This window comes from Hemitrygon akajei, chromosome 18 (assembly GCF_048418815.1).
Source record: "Hemitrygon akajei chromosome 18, sHemAka1.3, whole genome shotgun sequence".
Taxonomy (NCBI): Eukaryota; Metazoa; Chordata; class Chondrichthyes; order Myliobatiformes; family Dasyatidae; genus Hemitrygon; species Hemitrygon akajei.
The window spans coordinates 42,941,763-42,960,475 of record NC_133141.1 but is presented as its reverse complement, the minus strand read 5'-3'; the positions used below and the strand labels follow the sequence as shown (position 1 = coordinate 42,960,475).

At 38.5% G+C, this 18,713-nt stretch overlaps 1 protein-coding gene across 1 annotated transcript in view; it reads left to right on the top strand.

Moving 5' to 3' along the window:
- The window catches only part of LOC140741363 (serine/threonine-protein kinase 17A-like), a 58,040-nt gene that overhangs the window by 10,868 nt on the left and 28,459 nt on the right, over nucleotides 1-18,713 (top strand). The window contains exon 2 of the mRNA XM_073071513.1: nucleotides 12,834-13,046. Within this exon, the coding sequence (XP_072927614.1) occupies nucleotides 12,834-13,046 (213 nt within the window). The remainder of the gene's footprint in view (nucleotides 1-12,833; nucleotides 13,047-18,713) is intronic.

The following is an 18,713-nucleotide window of genomic DNA, read 5'->3' as shown; positions in this document are numbered from 1 at the left end:
CTAAGAAAATCTACTGTACTTTAAGAGCAAACACCTTTTTTTAGCATGCATAATAAAAGTGGAAATAAGTTTTCATTCAACTGGACTTATATAAATAATATTTTCAGGTCAGAAATGTTATCTGTACTTTGTAGGTGTTTTCTAATATATAAGGCTCTTAAGGCCTTGATCAGCATCAGCGCAAAAGCTGCATTCATTTCTGTCTCATCAATACTTACTTTAACAGTTTACATTAATAAGATTATTCCTTTATTGGTTCCAAGTACAGATTAAATCCTTTGTCCTCTTTAGAGTCAAAGGTCAATGGCCAGAGGTTGTGACTAATTGCTTTTTAAGAGCCAGAATGAATGAAATGGACTGAATGGTTTTCTCCAATGTGATATCATTTTTCTGACCATAACTTAGCAGATGAAATGACTGCCACTGATAGTGCTGTGTCTTGCCACTGCACACAGAAATAAGATGAAATGAAGAGTGAAGCTCATTGGTCCTACCTCCCTACATATTATCTTAAACTCTTTTACAATAATTGTACTTTGTATAGTTTTCTTAATGCAGCATTCTCCAGATATTTCACTTGTATGAATGCAGACAAAACAGATATTGCATTGCCAGTTAATGGGGAAGATGGTCTCCAGTTATCAGTGACACAGCAACTTTAAATATCAGGGTCTACATGTTCCGGTGCAGCTACACCGTGTCTGAAAGGAAGAAATCCCATTAGTGTACCTTCCTTGCTTTCAACTGAAACTTGATTTTCTTAAGAAGCACCTCTGTGTGGAGGGGGCCCTACAAGTTAATCTGTTGCGGAGTTTCACTGAGTCCACTACCAAAGTACAGTTTTGTGTGTGTGTAGCAGGGAGATTTGGGTGGGCAGAGGAGGGCAAACAATTCATGGCCTCACGAGGGAGTTCAGGTTCCTCTGTTAGTACTTTTAAACATAGGATCATGGCTTTTGTGCCCTTTTTAAGTTCCTAGATGTCCTAATTATTTATATTGGGTCCTTCAAAAATAATTGTACTGCTTGAAAAGTCGAAAGCAGGATGCTTTTCACTGTTCAGAAGTTATTAATTTTATTGCTTTCTGCTTGGGTAACTTAACACTGGGTTTAACCAGAGTCTTGTCCAAACAAATAGAGTGACAAAACAGGAATTATTTGAGTAACAGTGTACAGGTCCTGCATGAGCCCTGCTGTCCAGGCACGCAAAATATTAGTTACATTAGCTTTCCAAAATATGGTGATGGGACAAATGATGTATCACCTTTTCCTATGGACTATGAATCCTTTTGAATGGTTAACATTGGCCTGATGTTATTCCCATGGCCTGTATAGCGCAAACTCTCTGCTGGCTTAGTGCTGCTGTAGACCTACAGTTTACTAGATCTCATTTTGGGCTTCTTTTCCATTTTCTAGCAAGTCTCGGACTTATCATCTCCAACTAATCGTAAGCTGAAGAAACAAGTAAATGCAGGAAAATGTGGCGGGCAGGTCTTTATTGGAATTTTGTTACCTGAGACCGTGAATGGTGTGGTCCTCTGAAGGGTTGAAGACTTCTCTACTTAGTCCCTCTCCAAGCTGGTATTGGGCAGCTCTTGGTCATGGTAAATTCCTCTGGGGAGATTACTCCTACATTGCACCTGCTCCTCCACCACTAACTGTGATCATTCTATGCTCCCTGTAAAGAACTTTCCTTGACCCCAAGATCTCTCTCTGCTTTCTCACATACACTTTCTCCTGGTACCTACAGCTTTTTTTTCTGTCTCACTAATTCTCCTTCTGGTTTCCTCTATGGTCTTTTCATCTACTTTTCAGTAGTTCCTATAGCTATATGACATTCTTTCCCTTCAGTTTCCTCCTTTTCTGTGACCTTCCAAGATCCTCCCTCTCTCATATGTTATTCTGCTCAATCCTCTCCATGTTCAGCTCTTTTGGCCTTAGAGCTAAACAGCACAGAAAAACACCATTTAACCAACCTCAGTCCTCTAGGCATGCTGTACTTAGGAAGTTTATGTTATCAAAAAAGCATAAAAATTAACTATTCTTCCACAAAATAAACTACTTCTCAAATATATAAACATATCACTACTTGAATAAAAAGCAAGACAAAGTTTCCATATGCATAGGGTCCAGAGATTGGTGTTGTCATCAAATGCCACAAATATAAAAATGATTAAGGATCTGATCAATATTTGTATGTTAATCATTCATCTTGTCAGAGTAGCTTGTGCACGCAACATTTTCTATTGTTGCCTAATGGAGTGCTGTAAAAATTAAGCAATGTCCCTTGTCCTGGTACAGAAATGAAGTTTTGAAACTTTACTGTATGTTACTTTGGGCTGTCTTGCTAGCAGTATCATCTTATTGGTGTACTTATTTTACTACCAGTCGTGCAGCCTAGTATGACTCCTTGATGCCTACAAACATTTGGTACCTTGTCCAAGCACACATCTTTTATGTATCACCAGATGTTTGTTGGGAGGATTAAAATTAAGCCCTTTTCTGTCTAACCAGTCATTTTTCATCAGGAATCATTGAAATACAGACAGCATTACTATTCTTTTTTTATTCCCCTTTCGCCTCCTTATAGCTCCCAAGAAGAGTAGGGGGTCTTTCAGCTGTTGGCCCAGTGGAATCGGCTAAATCAATACATTCTGATTAAAAATGCATTTTTTAAACCACTTCATTGTTTTGCTGAAGTTATCCATACCAGACCCGCAGTGTTGAGAATTATGTTTTTATAAATATTGCTTAACAATTTTTTTAACGTTTCTACAGGGGTGTCTGTCTATTTCTTGTCAGCATCTCCATCCTAAGGCCCCTGACAATCCAACTTTGTAGCATCAATTTTAAAGCTATAATATGATTTCCTAACATAAAGCACAACAGCTGTAATGAAAACTGGTATGCTTAGTTTATTAAACAGGTATGCTGTGTAAAATCTCAACAATCATATGACTTTCTTCAAAAGAGCACTCTGTGATTAGAGCAATTTCATACAATTTGCATTTCTGTTAATTACCTAAAGGTAATTAAAGAAAGTCCTTGGATTTTATGGAAGAATGGGAGAGAAATAGATACACATTGATTGCTCGCAGTGCTTTCCTTTGGTTGCAACGCTGGGAGATCCCATGAAGGTAGCTACTCTGGTATGGTTGATTTTTCTCTACCCTACATCCTAGTAATACAGTGAGTACTCCACACCCAGGAACTCCAATGATCATGATGCTCATGGGCACAGGAAGAACATTCCAGTGTGCAATAGTTTAGTCATGAAATAGGTGCAATCCCTTTTTGTACTACTTTGTCCATTTAAAGGTGTAATTCAAAGACTCTGGTGTAAGAGAATGTTGTCACATGATAATTACTGAATAATTTAAAGCAGTCTGCTGTAAATCAAATAGAGCATTTGTAAGTTGTAAAGTGTTCTATTATCTTGCGACATTGTTCATTGCATCTGGGTGTAACCATATGATTGGTTGGGGTGGAATTGTTTGGGTTTTTTATTTCTTGTAAGGGTAGTTGAATAGAGTTAGGGTACAGATTAGTCACAATCTAACAGAATGGAGTGGTAGGCTGGAGGGACTGACATATAAGACACTGACAGAATTTAGCTGGTATAATAACAATATTTGACATAGGTACAATAACAACATTTAAAAGGAATCTGAACAAGAAGGGTTTGGAGGATTATGAGCCTAATGTGGGCAAATGTGACTAATTTAGTGGGCACCATGAATGAGCTGGGTTGAAGGCCTGTTTCCATGCTGTGTTACCATAGCATCCAATGTCTAATAAATGTTAAATTCAAAGGTTGGCGCTTCATTTGAATCGCTGTCTTAACTTCTCATTCCTGCTATCATTTTACATTTAACATAAAATTTATTGTTGGTTATCACAACAGTGTAAAGTTACAATTTTTTTTTACAGAAGCCAGATTGTAATCTATTCAAATTGAATGCATAGATTTACAAGCCCAGAAAGGGATGGAATATCTTTCAAGGGTGTATACAGTGTTTGGAATCTTTTGTTTGATCTTCTTATATTGTGCTTTACTGAGAACCCAAATATCCTCAGAATTTGCACGCTCCCAATGTTTCTGTGAAGGAGGAAATGTTATGATATGGTTCCACAAAACTCAAGATGCCCAGTTTCCTTTTGCTTTTCATCTCAATGGCAGTCAGGACTGTTTAACACAGGTATAACTATTTCACTCAGACTCGGATGGATGGGGTAGGTCACTTTTGAAAACAGACATGCCTTTCTTGAGAATACTGTAACCAGGTGTTATTCAGTAATCTGATTTTTTGCTAGCTGCTAAACCAGATGAACTATATTCTCTTTGAATAAAAATCTCTTTGGCCTATCACTGGCACCTCTTAATTTAATTATTTTAGAGATACAGTGTGGATTGGGCTCTTTTGGCCCAAGCAGCCACACCACCTAGCAACCCACCTTTATGAACCTAGCCGAATCACAGAACAATTTGCAACGACCAATTAAACTAATTAACCAGCACATCTTTGGACTGTGGGAGAACCCGAAGGAAACCCACACAAAACAAACTCCTTAAAGTCAGCGCTGGAATTAAACTCCAAACTTCAACACCCCGAGCTCTATTACTGTCGTGCTGACTGCTACACTACCTTGGCACCATTTTCTTTGCCAATACTTTTTTGTCCTTTTGGGCTTTGTGACTGTTGCCGCAGCAGATTTGCTAATTGCCATGGAGCTGCTCCAGGCACATAATGATGCAACAACCTCCAAGGGCAGGCACACATTTTGACATTTTAACTTGAGGTAATTTAGTGCTTATGTAATATATTATGCATAGGAGTTTACAATGTCAATGGAAATAGTAGTGTCTGTGATTGGAAACAGTCATACTATTACCAGAAAACTAGGAATTGGGGAAAGAGGGTGAAACCAGATTTCAGACACAGCACAGGCCTTTTAAACTGCATAGGGCATAGGAAAATTCAATGTTAATATCATCATAACAAAATCTTTTTGTATATTTTACTACTAGTAATCTGTTGTATGTTTCGCTGTAGCACAGTTTTGGTGGACCATTTTGTATTTTCTGTGCAATAACACTGTTGCTAGGTTACAATAACCAGTGTAATGAGATATGATAATGTGTCACCGCAGATAAGCGACTCTTGCACACTCCGGACAATGACGTGAAGTCGTCATGGCTCCTTTGATCTCCAGAGTACTTTTCCCCACCTAACTACTAGAAGCAATAAGAACTGTTGTCACTCATCTAGTACAACATTTAAACTGACTTGAACTCTGCAAGTGTATATTGAGCTTCAATTGTAGAATCATAGATTAACCCAGCATAAAAAGGCCCTTCAGCCCCACTCATCCATGCTAACCCACCTAAACTAGTCCCATTTGCTGATGTTTGGCCCGTAGCCCTCTTAGTTGTAAACTGAGGATTCACTTAAAATAATCAACATAGAATGTTAATATTTTTGGTTTCTGGGAGATATAAAGGCCTAAGATGTAATTATTTTAGACTAGTAATAGCTATTCATCTCTCAGATTTACTCCATCAGTTAATTAGATAAGGGTGATCATTTTAGTGAGGAGAATGTGATATACAAATGTCGTCTTTGTTGTTAGGGTTTTACATTTTTTAATTTATTGTTAGCACTCCTCCTTTGATTTCCCTCATTCCAACACCTCCACCTCCTACAACCCACACACACTTCCTGCCTCTTGGTCCACATGCATACCTGCTTAATGTCTCTCTTTGAAGTGGGGAAGGAGAAAGTTCTTGCACAAAGCTGCACAGCTCCTGGCAGGGCGTCTCTCTGAGATGCAGGTTGCACTCACCGGGGGTAAAATGGTCCAAACATCATGTGTAAGAGCAAGTAAATTCAAAGGCAAATATGGAAGGGAATGTGGGGAAAATCAAAATAGGATTAGTGTAGGTTTATTGTTAAGTGGGTGCCTGGTGATCAACATGGACTCGATGGGCTGAAAGGCATTTTTTTTACTGTATGCATCTAAGACTCTAATAAGGAAATGTTGCATTTGTTTCATAAGCAGTTACAATGAAACAGCCATTCCTGGCAGTCCCCTGGGCACTCTAAATTGATGCTTTCCTTTATTGTTTGAAAATATCTTTTTCAGAATTTTCCTCAGCAGGCTTGCCTTCCTTTATGATTGCTGACTTTAAAGAAATCCAAAAGGTCTGTTGAATTCTTTGTATTCCAGTCACGCAAGGATTGCCCTTTCCTATGGCGTGTGCTTTTATAATTTGTATTTCTCATAAAACAGTGACTTGTGTGTATCACAAACAGGGAGAAGTAATGACCTGCCCCAGCCTGTATTTATGACTGGACTGGAATGCAGGTTAGAGGTGGCAAATTGCAACAAACAACTGTTATGTGTCATCATTTGTCACCAGTGGAATTCTATTGCCAAAGGTGAAGAAATAAGTATTTTGGCTAGGATCCAGAAATTCCACATGAATCCTGCAGTGTGCAAAGTTTTATTAATTTGTCTGTCCTTCAGAACAAATATCACTGCACTGTTAACCAGATGGCTTATGATAGTGGATTTGAGTTGACACACATAATGCGTGACTAAAAATCTCACTGAGGTGCAAAAGAAAAGGATGTCAGACAGGAGTTGATTCTGTCAAGGGTCCTTTGGAATGAAATTAAACTAGAGATGAAGCTCCAAAGGTTTGAGGGGAAAGATTTAACAAGAAGTTGAGGCTAGAGGGATATATTTGGGGCCTCAAAGACTAAGGGACCGATTCTACTCTCTGCCAGCTGCCAAGTTGAAAATCAAAGCCTGGATGGGTGGGGTAAGTTTGGGGTCTGAAGTATGTAAGTTAACATCCTACATTCAGAACAACTAGAATTGGTCACCCATTGGGTAGAGTTTGCAGTCTGCATGTTTTGAAAGGGCCTAAGTACATCTAATTTAATAAGGTGTTAAGGGAAACTGGTCAGTGCACTTAGAACATAGTACAACGTGGTACCACAATGTTGTGCTGACCCCTTAATCTACTGCAAAATCAATTTAACCCTTCCCTCGCACATAGCCCTCCATTTTTCTTTCATCCATGTGTCTATTTAAGAGTCTCTTAAATGTTCCTAATGTATCTGCCTCTACTAGCACCCCTGCCAGCGCGTTCAATATACTTGCCACTCCCTGTGTAAGAAAAAAAAGAAAGAAAAACCATCTGACTATACAGTACTTCCCACTGATTGCCTTAATATTATTCCCTCTTTAAATTAGAAATTGTCATTCTGGGAGAATGTCGCTGACCATCCACTATATCTGTAGCTGTGCACTGCCTCTTGTCATCTTCTACACATCTCTCATCCTCTGCTCCAAAGAGAAAAGCTCTAGATCACAATCTTTCCTCAAAAGACATGCTCTCTAATCCAAGCAGCATCCTGGTAAATCTCCTCTGCATCCTCTAAAGCTTCCACATCCTTCCTGTAATGAGGTGACCAGACTGAACTCAATATTCCAAGTGTGATTTAACCAGGGTTAATAGAGCCGTGACACTATCTCGCAGATCTTGTTATAAATGAATCCGCGAGGAGTGAACAATCTGATTATACATCTCTAAATAGAGCCTAGGATTTTGATCCTAGGTGATCTTGCCTAAATTTTAGAGGTAAATATATGATTTATGATAGTCATCTTTATCCTTCGACTTGTGTGTGACTAAGTGTGGGGGAAAAAAGGTTTCTCCAATGAAAAAGTGGGCAAATTCCCTCAAAAGTGAGATCTAACTCACAAAAATATTGATTTGTAAACATAATCTGGGATTAAATTAAATACCCAATATTCTGTTAATATATTGCTAATTACTGCTGTGCATTTGATTTGATTTGAATTCTCCTCCAGAATAATCAAGTAACTTTTTTTAATGATAACCGAGTTTAATTGAATCAGAGAGAAATGTGAATGAAGCTTATATTTGTATTGTTTGGTAATTGGTTACTTGATTAACTAACAGCGCAATGCCAAATCAGTGTTTGTCTTGTTCGGGGACAAACATGTGAGATACATGAAATGAATAATATCAGAAATATCATTCATATATTTGAGGTGACTTTTATTTAAGGTCACCTAATATACACTATCTATGCAGTCTATAAATTCTATGATAACCCTGTGTGAAATGTCTAAAATAGTTTTTGAATTTTTAATCCTAGTTCCAAAAGTATAAGTTAAATAAAAGTTACAGTACTAAATAATTTCACCAGAACCCTTGCCCATTTAATATGATCGCTCGATTTTTATTACAATGCAGCATTTGCTAAGTGTCTTGAAATAGGATATTTTACTTTGAGGAAATTTGCCCACTCACTTTTACTTTGAAGAAACTTTCTATCGCCATTCATAACCACATGCCCACTGATCTAAAAGATGTGTGCTGTAACCAGCAATGCATGATTCACACCTCGAAAGTTTGGACAGGGCATAAAGTCCATGGGTTCATTCAGAGCTCTAGAAATCTTAGGTGGTTTAATTTTCTTTTATATAATTTTGCTCTTTATATTTATTGTGGGTTTTTTTGTGCTGCATCTGATCTAGAGTAACAATCATTTTATTCTCCTTTACACTTGTGTACTGAAGAATGATAATTAACAGATCTTGAATCAGCTCCTTATAGTATTCCTCAAATGAGTCTTTCAGGTTAAAAAGTTGGCTCTGTCCGTGTAAAAAGGCTTCTTTAAACATTAAATGTAGCTTTTTATTCATATAATTCTGCCAGCAGAGCTGCAAACGTGGATATATCCTGATGCATTCATAATCATTTTACAAAACTTACATGTATTTAGACCTAATGGGTCTTGTACAAAGGTGGGGGCAACTGAACCAGGTTCAAACATGCAATACATTATATTCTTCTAACATGCCCAGTGAAAAAGAAATTTCCAATGTAGTAAGCCTAGGTGAATACACAAGAATTGTAATAGAATAATTGCCACTCTGTCTAAATGAAGGGATTATTAATTTATTTGCTTTAAACTTTCCAAATTCCCTTTCCACTTTTTAATCATCTGAAACTACTTTGAATTTACATAATCATGGAGCTCAAACAGGCAATGTAATTGAAGAGACAGCACTCTGCCATGTGTGTTACCGATCCCATGATGTGCAATGTGTTCCACATTACCAAGTCCTGGCACCTGGTCACTAATGAAGCAGCTGCGCAGCCTCTTCTCCAGGACTTGACCAGAATCTTTAAGAGTGATAGCTTCTTTATTTCATTCATTTACTCACCATGACTCAAGACCCCAGCACCTCTGAGATATTAATGCTGGTGATCATAGAGAAGTAGTATCTCCCTTTAGGATTATTTAGCACTTATTAACAACATAATTAAATTATTCAGGTATGAGTAAGTTCTACTTAACCTTGGGCAATTGATCTATAGTAATGAGAACCAACCAGCATAGGCAAACTGCAGTGTACAATGAATGATCACATTGGCAAATGGATTTTTAGGTGTTGAAATTGCAAATGGATTATTTTGAATCATTGCTGCTTGTAGCAATCCAATGTCAAACATGTGAATATATCTCACTATTCTTTTTAACCACCTGAGAAGGGTTAATCTTTCACATATACTTACAAATAGTCACCTGTTACATCACCCTGAAGACATTCAACCTATCTTTCTCTGTCTGTCAGCTCCACATTTTCCTAGACCTGTCTTTGTTGTTTCACCATTATATTCTTGCTAATTCTTTCAGTTCTGTTCAGTTTTAATGGTTACCCCTGTTAACTCCATTAACAATTGTGGAATTGCGGGTTAACTTGTTGCAATGGAGTGGGTCTTTGCAAAATAAAACTGAAAACTATGCACACTGAAACTTAAGTGGATAAAATTCAGATAGATTCTACACTAGCAAGCAGCAACACCAATTCAAATGTTTCTCTATATTCTACTGATAGTTCTAATTCAACTATTGTTCTGCAAATCTCACTTACAGAGTGCAGCTTGGACTGCAATATACTCCAATTTGTATCATGGTCTTTAGTCCACTTAAACTGGATTATGAAGATTTTAGAGAATGTTTTAATTATTAAAACTGGAAAGATTACCAGTAATTGGATCAAAACAAATTATTAAATGCTTTAAGCATTAAGTCATTTAGTAAATAATAAGCAGTAAATAATTACCAAAAGATGTTGAAGACAAGTAGTAATATTTAATTGCTAAAACTGCATGCTTCATGTTTAACTTGGTACAGACTGTTGGATACCTTCCTCGATTGATGTTTCGTGTTTTTTTGATGGAGGAAGTGACATTTTTCTTGTACTTGCCCTGTGTGCAGTGTTACATCTGATCAATTGGGCCTGCAAAACTAACTTATAGTGCCAAAGCCTAGCTCGGTGAAAGATTAGACCAGAGGTTGTTGCTACCACATCTGATGCAATTAGAAAATGCAGCGGTATTTCCAGTTCAACTAAAAATATAAGTTGAACTAAAACCAAAAAAAAGAGCCAAGGCTAATAAAACTTAATGGTCTTCCCGTTGGCTAGTTCTTTTTATTTTGATCCTAAAACATTTTGAAAGGTCTCCTGTCACCACTCTCCCGTGCCCTATAAAAGGTAGCTGAATGAGATAATGAAGTGAGAAAATTTTGGGATGGGAGTGGAAAGTATTTGAGCTGTCTGCAATAAAGAACATGAATGGCGAATGACTCCCTCTTCCTATGTACTGCGAGGTCTGGAATACTTGGATGGAAGCCAAGCCACCACATTCTGGTGAAATTATGAAAGATACACTAAAATAATTCATGATAAAATTTGTGAGTCTCTGAGGAATTTAATGCTGTCCAGTGAAGCTTGTAAGCGGTATTTTGAAATGTGAAACACAGCAGAAAGGCAAAATACTCAAAATATTTTAATTTCCAGCATCTGCTGTAATAATTGCAACATTAGCAATCTTGTTAGTTGCACAACCACTATTTGGTGTGCTCCCATTGTTTCTTTTCTAACTAATGCAACTTCCATAGAATTGGAAGTTAAGCACTACAAGCATTTGGACTTGCTGCTTACTGCTAGAACTGGGATTTGGTATCATTACCTGTTATGAATTTTTACTTCTTTCAAAGAGCCATAATGATAAATAGGAAAAGAAACCTGAAAATAACTACTTGCATTTAAACAGGTAATTTGCAGCAGCTACAGGATGCACTTCCTTGCTGAAAATTGATTCTAGCAAAAGCAATGCACTGCATGCTTAGTGTGTGATAAAGATCGATTTTTTTCACCTCTCTACCTATAGCTGTTTAAGGTGATTGGAGGAAAGTATAGGAGGGATGTCAGAGGTAAGTGTTTTTATTTACACAGAGTGTTGTGTGCCAGGGGTGGTGGTAAAGGCACATACATTAGAGGCATTTAAGAAACTCTCTGATAGGCACATGGATGACAGAAAAATGGAGGGTTATGTGGGAGGGAAGGGATAGATTGATCTTAGAGTAGGTTAAAAGTCCAGCATAACGTTGTAGGCTGAAGGGCCTGTGCTGTATGTTCTTATGTGCTTATGTTCTACTTCTAAAACAAAAACAAACACTCTTTTATTCTCAGTCCCTGATGCTTTCCACAGCCGCATCTATGTTATGATGGGGAAATCACAAAATGTGATGAGGAAATCACTTGTTTCTGCATCTTTCCCGGAGGTTTTAGAAAGGTTATTGCGTCATGTCTCATTCCTAACAATCTAATTTTATCTGATCTTAATGGCTCATTTACCATCCCTTGAAAACTGGGATGGCACATTTGTGGATGGGGAATGTTTACCATCCTCCAATGTGCACGGGCAATTGCATTACCATCATGATTCAATGTGTCATTGGCAACATAATACAACCACTTTCCTGTTGGATCTTCCACAACGATCCTGAAGACAGCCATTTTGGGGAGATATTGTTTGACTTACACAATTAATAGTTGAACATTGGAGAGAGAGGGTACAATTTTTTGGTGTGTACATTCACCGAATGTATGCATCGTTTGCAAGGTTAGCATTTACTGCCCATCACTACTTGCTCTTGAGAAATTGGAACTGGAACACATTTCACACCATATGGCAGTGAAATTAAACCTAATTCTGATTCTGAATGTTGAGTCCTTGACTTGAACCACTGCAGTCTGTGAAAGTTTACCCCAGTGCAGTTAGGTAGAGAGTTCCAGGATCTCACAAACTAGGGAACATGTTGCTGTTGGGAAGGTATTTATCTTCAAAGGGAGCAGGGATCAGTGGCCTTAAGGATGGAATTTCTCATATTTCTCATATATATTTCTCAATAAGTGTATGGGACAATGGAATAATGTTGGATTTCCCCATAGGGATGAATAAAGTATCTATCTATCTATCTATATGAAGGGCAATAGAAAACCCTTGCATTATATTGTATGGCACTAGACCTTCTAAGTTGTGGAGGCCTCCAGTTTGGAAGATGCTGTTGAAGAAGTCTTGGTGAGTTGCTGCAGTGCATTTTATAAATGATATGTACTGCAGCTCTGGTCCACTGGCAGTGGCGGGACTGAATGATTAACCTAGGGGGTGGGTGCAAATCGAGCAGGCTGCATTGCTGTGGGTGGTGCTAACACTGTTCGAGCTGTAGTCATATGTAGTAAAACTTTTAACAACTATTTTGTTTCCCACATTACATGCTGCACAAATCTGCAGTCCTACCGTTGCATTACAGCAACTGAGTGTTCAAAAATGATGAGCCATTTTAAGTCTCTTTTTCAATAAGTGGAGTCCATGCTAGATAAAATGCATAATCTAAAGGCAGTAGCCACTAATGTGGATGTTTCTCTTCGCTCACAGGGGCAAATTTGCAGTCGTCAAGAAATGCATGGAAAATGCCTCCAGAAAGGAATATGCAGCCAAGTTCTTACGGAAACGAAGGAAGGGCCAAGATTGCCGCATGGACATTATCAACGAGATTGCAATCCTTGAGATAGCGAAAAGCAACCCTCATGTGGTAGACTTGCATGAAGTGTATGAGACGACCTCAGAAATCATCCTGGTGCTGGAATAGTAAGTAGGATCTTGATGTACTTTGCCTGCCAATGCGAAACATCAATATCTCTTTTCTTGGTGACACACGACCTTAACACTTGCACCCACTGATCTTGATCATAGGATAATATAAAAGTTAATGGTTTTATACCTCACTGCATTAAGCATAGCATCTGAGTACAAAAATGTGATGAGATTTAATTTAATGAAGCTAACCTATGTACTCTTATCAGTCATTATAGAGGTGACGTGCAATTCTAAGAAAGCTGATTCACTTAGAAGCATAGGAGGGAAATATTATTCGTCCATAACTTTGTCTTGACATTTCCACTGATCTATAGGTGCTTACAGCAGCAAAATCTGATGGAAAGCATGAAGTGACAATGCATTCTGAAACCCTGGGATCATTTATCAGTCATCTTTCACATGCTTTTGAAAAAATCTATCTCTGAGTGACATTTTGCTTAAGTGGTAACACAGTCATATCTGAGACAGACTATTGTGGCTTTGAGTTCAGGTTCCACAACTTAACCTAATTTTACTTCATTGGTGCTGCGTTGTAAGAAGTCCTGTCATTGTGATGAGAAATTAAACCAAGGCCTACGCTGCCTGTTGTATGTTTAAGATTTCATGTCACTATTGAAAGAACACAAAGGAGTTCCTGTGGTGACCCTGCAGTGAAAATAGATTGGGGGGGTTATTATCTCATGAGCTGCTATGCCATTTACTCAACAATTGTGACCACATTGCACTTGTTAGTGAGCATCTCATGATGCCAATATGTAAGTTCATTTTTTAAGTATAAGCTTGACTTTTTTAAACCAATATACCCATTTCCAGGGTTTTTTTCACGACATATAATGTTTTCATGAAGTCACATTCAGGACCAAAGACAAGTTTGACTACAATTTTGATCACATATCCTTTATCAGTGCTATACATGGGGAAAGTCATTGATTTGCAAGTTCAGTTGCATCACTCCACAGGAACATATGTTCCAAATCACACTTGACTGGATGAGCCATGTTATGTCAAACAAAGTGTTACGACATAGTTTTTAGTGGAAAACTTTTTTTCTTTTCGATTCCCAGCTGATCCAAGGCTCATCTGCACCCTCTCCTCTCTTTCCCTCCTGAGGCTTACCAGTTTTCCCTTACATGCTCTTGTAGTGCTCACGTTCCTTTTGGACAGATCTCACCAACAGTAAAGCAGAATCTGTATCACTCAATATTTTGGATGCAACTAAATTTCTGTCGAGTAGCATCACGAGCAAGGTGGCCAATGGTCATCAACACATTCACACTTGTACTTTGAACTTTGCCAATCACCAAGCTATCAAACCATTGAATTTGCAACAAGGGACATTACTTTGTAACACACTGGGACACCCTGATCGCAAAATTATTCTTGGTTATCTTCAAATCGAAAAGGGCCTCAGAAGATTGATAATGTTGATGCACAATTTAAATCCCTTCACCCACAAGATGTTATGTTTGCAGTGTCTTCACCACCTAGGTAGTAATCTAATAGTCAACACCAATCAATTGTGTAACAAAACACATCTGGCAGCATCTGTAGAGGGAAATGGGCAGCCACCATTTTGGGTGGAGACACTGCATCCAGATTGAAAGAAGCGAGTACAAGGTGGATCAAATGAGGAAGGGTCGATTGGCAGATGGAGTTGGGTGTGGGAGGGAGAGGTGGCGACAGCAATAGAGGCGAGGAGGTGATAGGTGGATGCAACAAAAGGCTGCAGATGTTGGAGTCTCAATTATGCATCCTTTATGGAATCCATCTTTGAAATGAAGGAAATGAAAATCAGGCATGCAATTGATGCAAGCTCGGTAGATTACTGTTCTGACAGTGAAGGCAAAAATGTGCAGAAAAGGGAGTGGGAGGTTTCTGCATCGTTCTCAGCACTGATAATGGTGAAGTTAATGCTCACCTCAAGTTTAAAAAAATATATATTTTTGGAAATGATTCAAAAAGATTTACATTATTTTGGCAATTAGAACTTCTCCAGAAGTTGCTGTAACTTATTTGTCACCATTGTATCGAGGCAAAGTTAGGTGATCTTGAAACAGCTGTAGCTTGCACGCACTTCCTGTTATAACAGCAGACTTTTGTGAAGCCACATCCGCCAGCTCTTGATTAGCATGACCAGAATCAGACAGTCTTCTGTAACTGTCAGCAGTCGACTCCAGATGATAGAGACTGCTTGCCATATATGGTCATGTGAAATGATCGTAGCTTCTTGTCAGTCTGTCTACCAAGGATTTACTTTTCAGCTTCCACTAATTTGGCCCTGAACCTGATTTTTTAACATTCTGTGAGCTATGTAAAAATGGGTAATTTTGAAAGCAGAAAACCTATAAGAATCACCCATTGCTTCCTTAGACACCGTCGTTGTCCATGGTTGGACGATGGACCTGGTTTAAAACATTTCAGCAAACATGTGAAATACAAGTACAACCATTCATCCTTAGGATCAGGCTCTAAAGTAAAGTCCTGACAAGTGATAATAAAAATTTAATGTCTTTTATTGGAGTCCTTGGGAAGCCAATCAACATCACCAAACCAAAGCATTGTCTGGATGTTTGTCCCTTGGCTTGGTAAATTGGTGTGCAAATTAGCAACCATATTTGCATAATAATGGCGACACCAGAGACTACATATGCTGGAGCAACACACTGAGGAGCTGGAGAAACTCAGTGGGCCAGGCAGCATCTATAGAGAGAAATGGACATTCAACATTCTGGGTCAGGACACTTCATCTGGACTGGGCATATGAAGGGTCCTGACCTGACACATTGACTGTCCATTTCCATCTAGTGATGCTGCCTGATCTGCTGAGTTCCTCCAGCTCCTTTTGCGTGTTTTTCCATTGCAGTGACTGTATTTTAAAGGACGTCCTTTCTTATCAAATGTACTGGGCCATCTGAGTTGATCTCTAATCGGACGAGTGTGGCAACCACGTTGGAGGGTTCTGTTAATCCATCCAACATGTGAATTAGATTCCTGTCTTTGCCACCCAGCCTGTAATCATTAAAAGATCAACTGTGCTTTCTTCATAGAATTCATCTTTGAAAGAAATGAAATGAAAATCAGTCATGTAAGTGATCCAGACTCACTGGATTATTATTGGCCTGACAGTGAAGACAAATACACATCTACTAGGATGTGATGCTGAGGCTTTATAAGGCATTGGAGAGGCCTCACCTTGAGTATTGTGAACAGTTTTGGGCCTCTCATCTTAGAAAAAATGTGCTGGCATTGGAGAGGGTCCAGAGGAGGTTCACAAGGATGATTCCAGGAATGAAAGGGTTATCATACGAGGAATGTTTGATGGCTCTGGGTCAGTACTCGCTGGATTTCAGAAGGATGAAGGGAGATTTCATTGAAACCTTTCGAATGTTGAAAGGCCTAGATGGAGTAGATGTGGAAAGGATGTTTCCCATAGTGGGAGAGTCTAGGACAAGAGGACCCAGCCTCAGGATAGAAGGGTGCCCTTTCAAAACAGAGATGCAGAGAAATTTTTTTAGCCAAAAGATGGTAAATCTGTGGAATTTGTTGCCACGTGCAGCTGTGGAGGCCAGGTCATTGGCTGTATTTAAGGCAGAGATTGATAGGTTCTTGATTGGACACAGCATCAAAGGTTACAGGGAGAAGGCCAGGAACTGGGGTTGGGGAAGAGATAGAAAAAAAGAATCAGCCATGATTGAATGACAGGACAAACTCGATGGGCCAGGTGGCCTAATTCTGCTCCTATGTCTTATGGTCTAATGTTCTACTCTTTTAAAATTGCTTTTGTTCCTTAGTAACTTTATGGTATAAAATAGAACTTGTGCTGTCTGCTTATGAGACACTGGGGGTGGGAAGGGGGGGGTCTTGGAAATCTATTCCACCAAAATGTCACTGTTGAGGATGGGCAGTCTTCATTTTTGAATATATGGGTCACTAGTTAGGATATTTGATTATCTTTGCATACACCAGGCTCCCGCATGTAACTTGATCAAAACTTGCATTTTAAAATCATGTTTCCATTTACAAAGTCAGGGAACAAGACAAAAGATTGTAGGCACAACCTAAACCAAGATTCAGGAAGGCTGCTGGAAAAGATTATTTTTGAGTCTTTATAAAATGAAGGGAAAAAAGTTGGAGAGATGAAGAATTTTCAAGGCTTGATGGTGATAATATTGGCACTTGCTGGGAATATGTTAGAAATGGAATGGAAGGTACCGTATGTACTGCTACTAGAACAGCGAAAAATCAGTATGTGAGATTCTGTGCAGAAGTTGGCTCATTTACCAAATGTCCATGGATACAACCGCAATTATGATGATCCAAAAAGATTTAATTCTAGAACGTGAGAGGGAAATCTGATGGCACTCAAAGTCTGTTTCAGCCATTTTTTGGAAATGTTGCCACTGTTATAAAATCATCCATATCATTTAAATCTACAAATAAAATTGATCACTTTCTTAACAATATATTTCTGCTGATTGAATAATGTTTTCTCATTGATATATTGGGTCTTGAATTCCTGATTTAAGTGCTTTCCATCATTCTCCTCAAGGGCCATCTGGAAGAGAGCTCCTGGTTTCCTTGCACTTTCTCTATTAAGTAGGCTTAGAGAGCTGGATATTGGTAAAGAACTTCACCAGTGTTTGAATTGCAGCCAAGTCTAATCTATTGGACAAGCACAATTTCTAACAGGAATCATTTAGTAGCTTTCTGATGTTAAAACCTGCAACCTTGATCTTTTACAGCATTAATTCCCTAAAAGAAAACAAGAACTGAACCCCAAAGCCTTCCTGGTGTATATTGCTAGGCCCACATCTGAGAGTCTACTTCTGGATGGATTTGTCTCAGTAGTTAATAGGTCTTTTTAAGATTGTTGTTAAGATAGTTTATGATATGTTAAGCACAGACTACTTAGATCTTTGTTTGGCCACTGAGTCAGTGCTCAGTGTTGCATTCTCCCCAAATAAGGTATGACATCTCAACAATGCCTCAAGTGCATGGCTTTTAAAGGTTTATGGCCTAATTGTGATGCCCACGTGCCAAACTGAATTAAAATATGAGATCAAAGATTGGCTTGATCAAACAGGGGGCTGGCATAACTGACTAGAAAATGTGAGGTGCCTTGCTTTCATAAAGATTGACTTAAAAAGGCATTTCCCATTTATTTACTTAATTAAGTTGGATTTTCACATTTCCTGATTCCATTCCAAAAGCTTGGATTAAATTGACATAGAATTCAATCCATCCTTTGTAATGAGCACACAGAACACTGAAATGCATCTAAGCATTTGAACAAACTTAACATTTGAAAACCCATCTAATCAGCAGTTCACAAGATGGCTTATGTTTATAGGAAAAAATATGATAACTGCACAGAGGTGTGTGGTGATGTGGTTATAGCCTAGACATTCATTGTAAGACCCAGACTGAAGCACAAGCTCTAGTTTCACACGTAACTTGCATCCGGTGGTTCATGTGGCACCTCAGCAAGTATCATTCCAGAAACCTGTGCTCAAGTGATGAGAATTTGCCCACATCCTTTGTCTCACTTCCTCCAGCTTTAACGTTCTAGACCTTTAAAGTTGCAAATTATAACTTTAAATGTCATGTAGTGATCTGAATTCTTTAAAAATGCAATTAAAATTATTAATTAATGCAAAA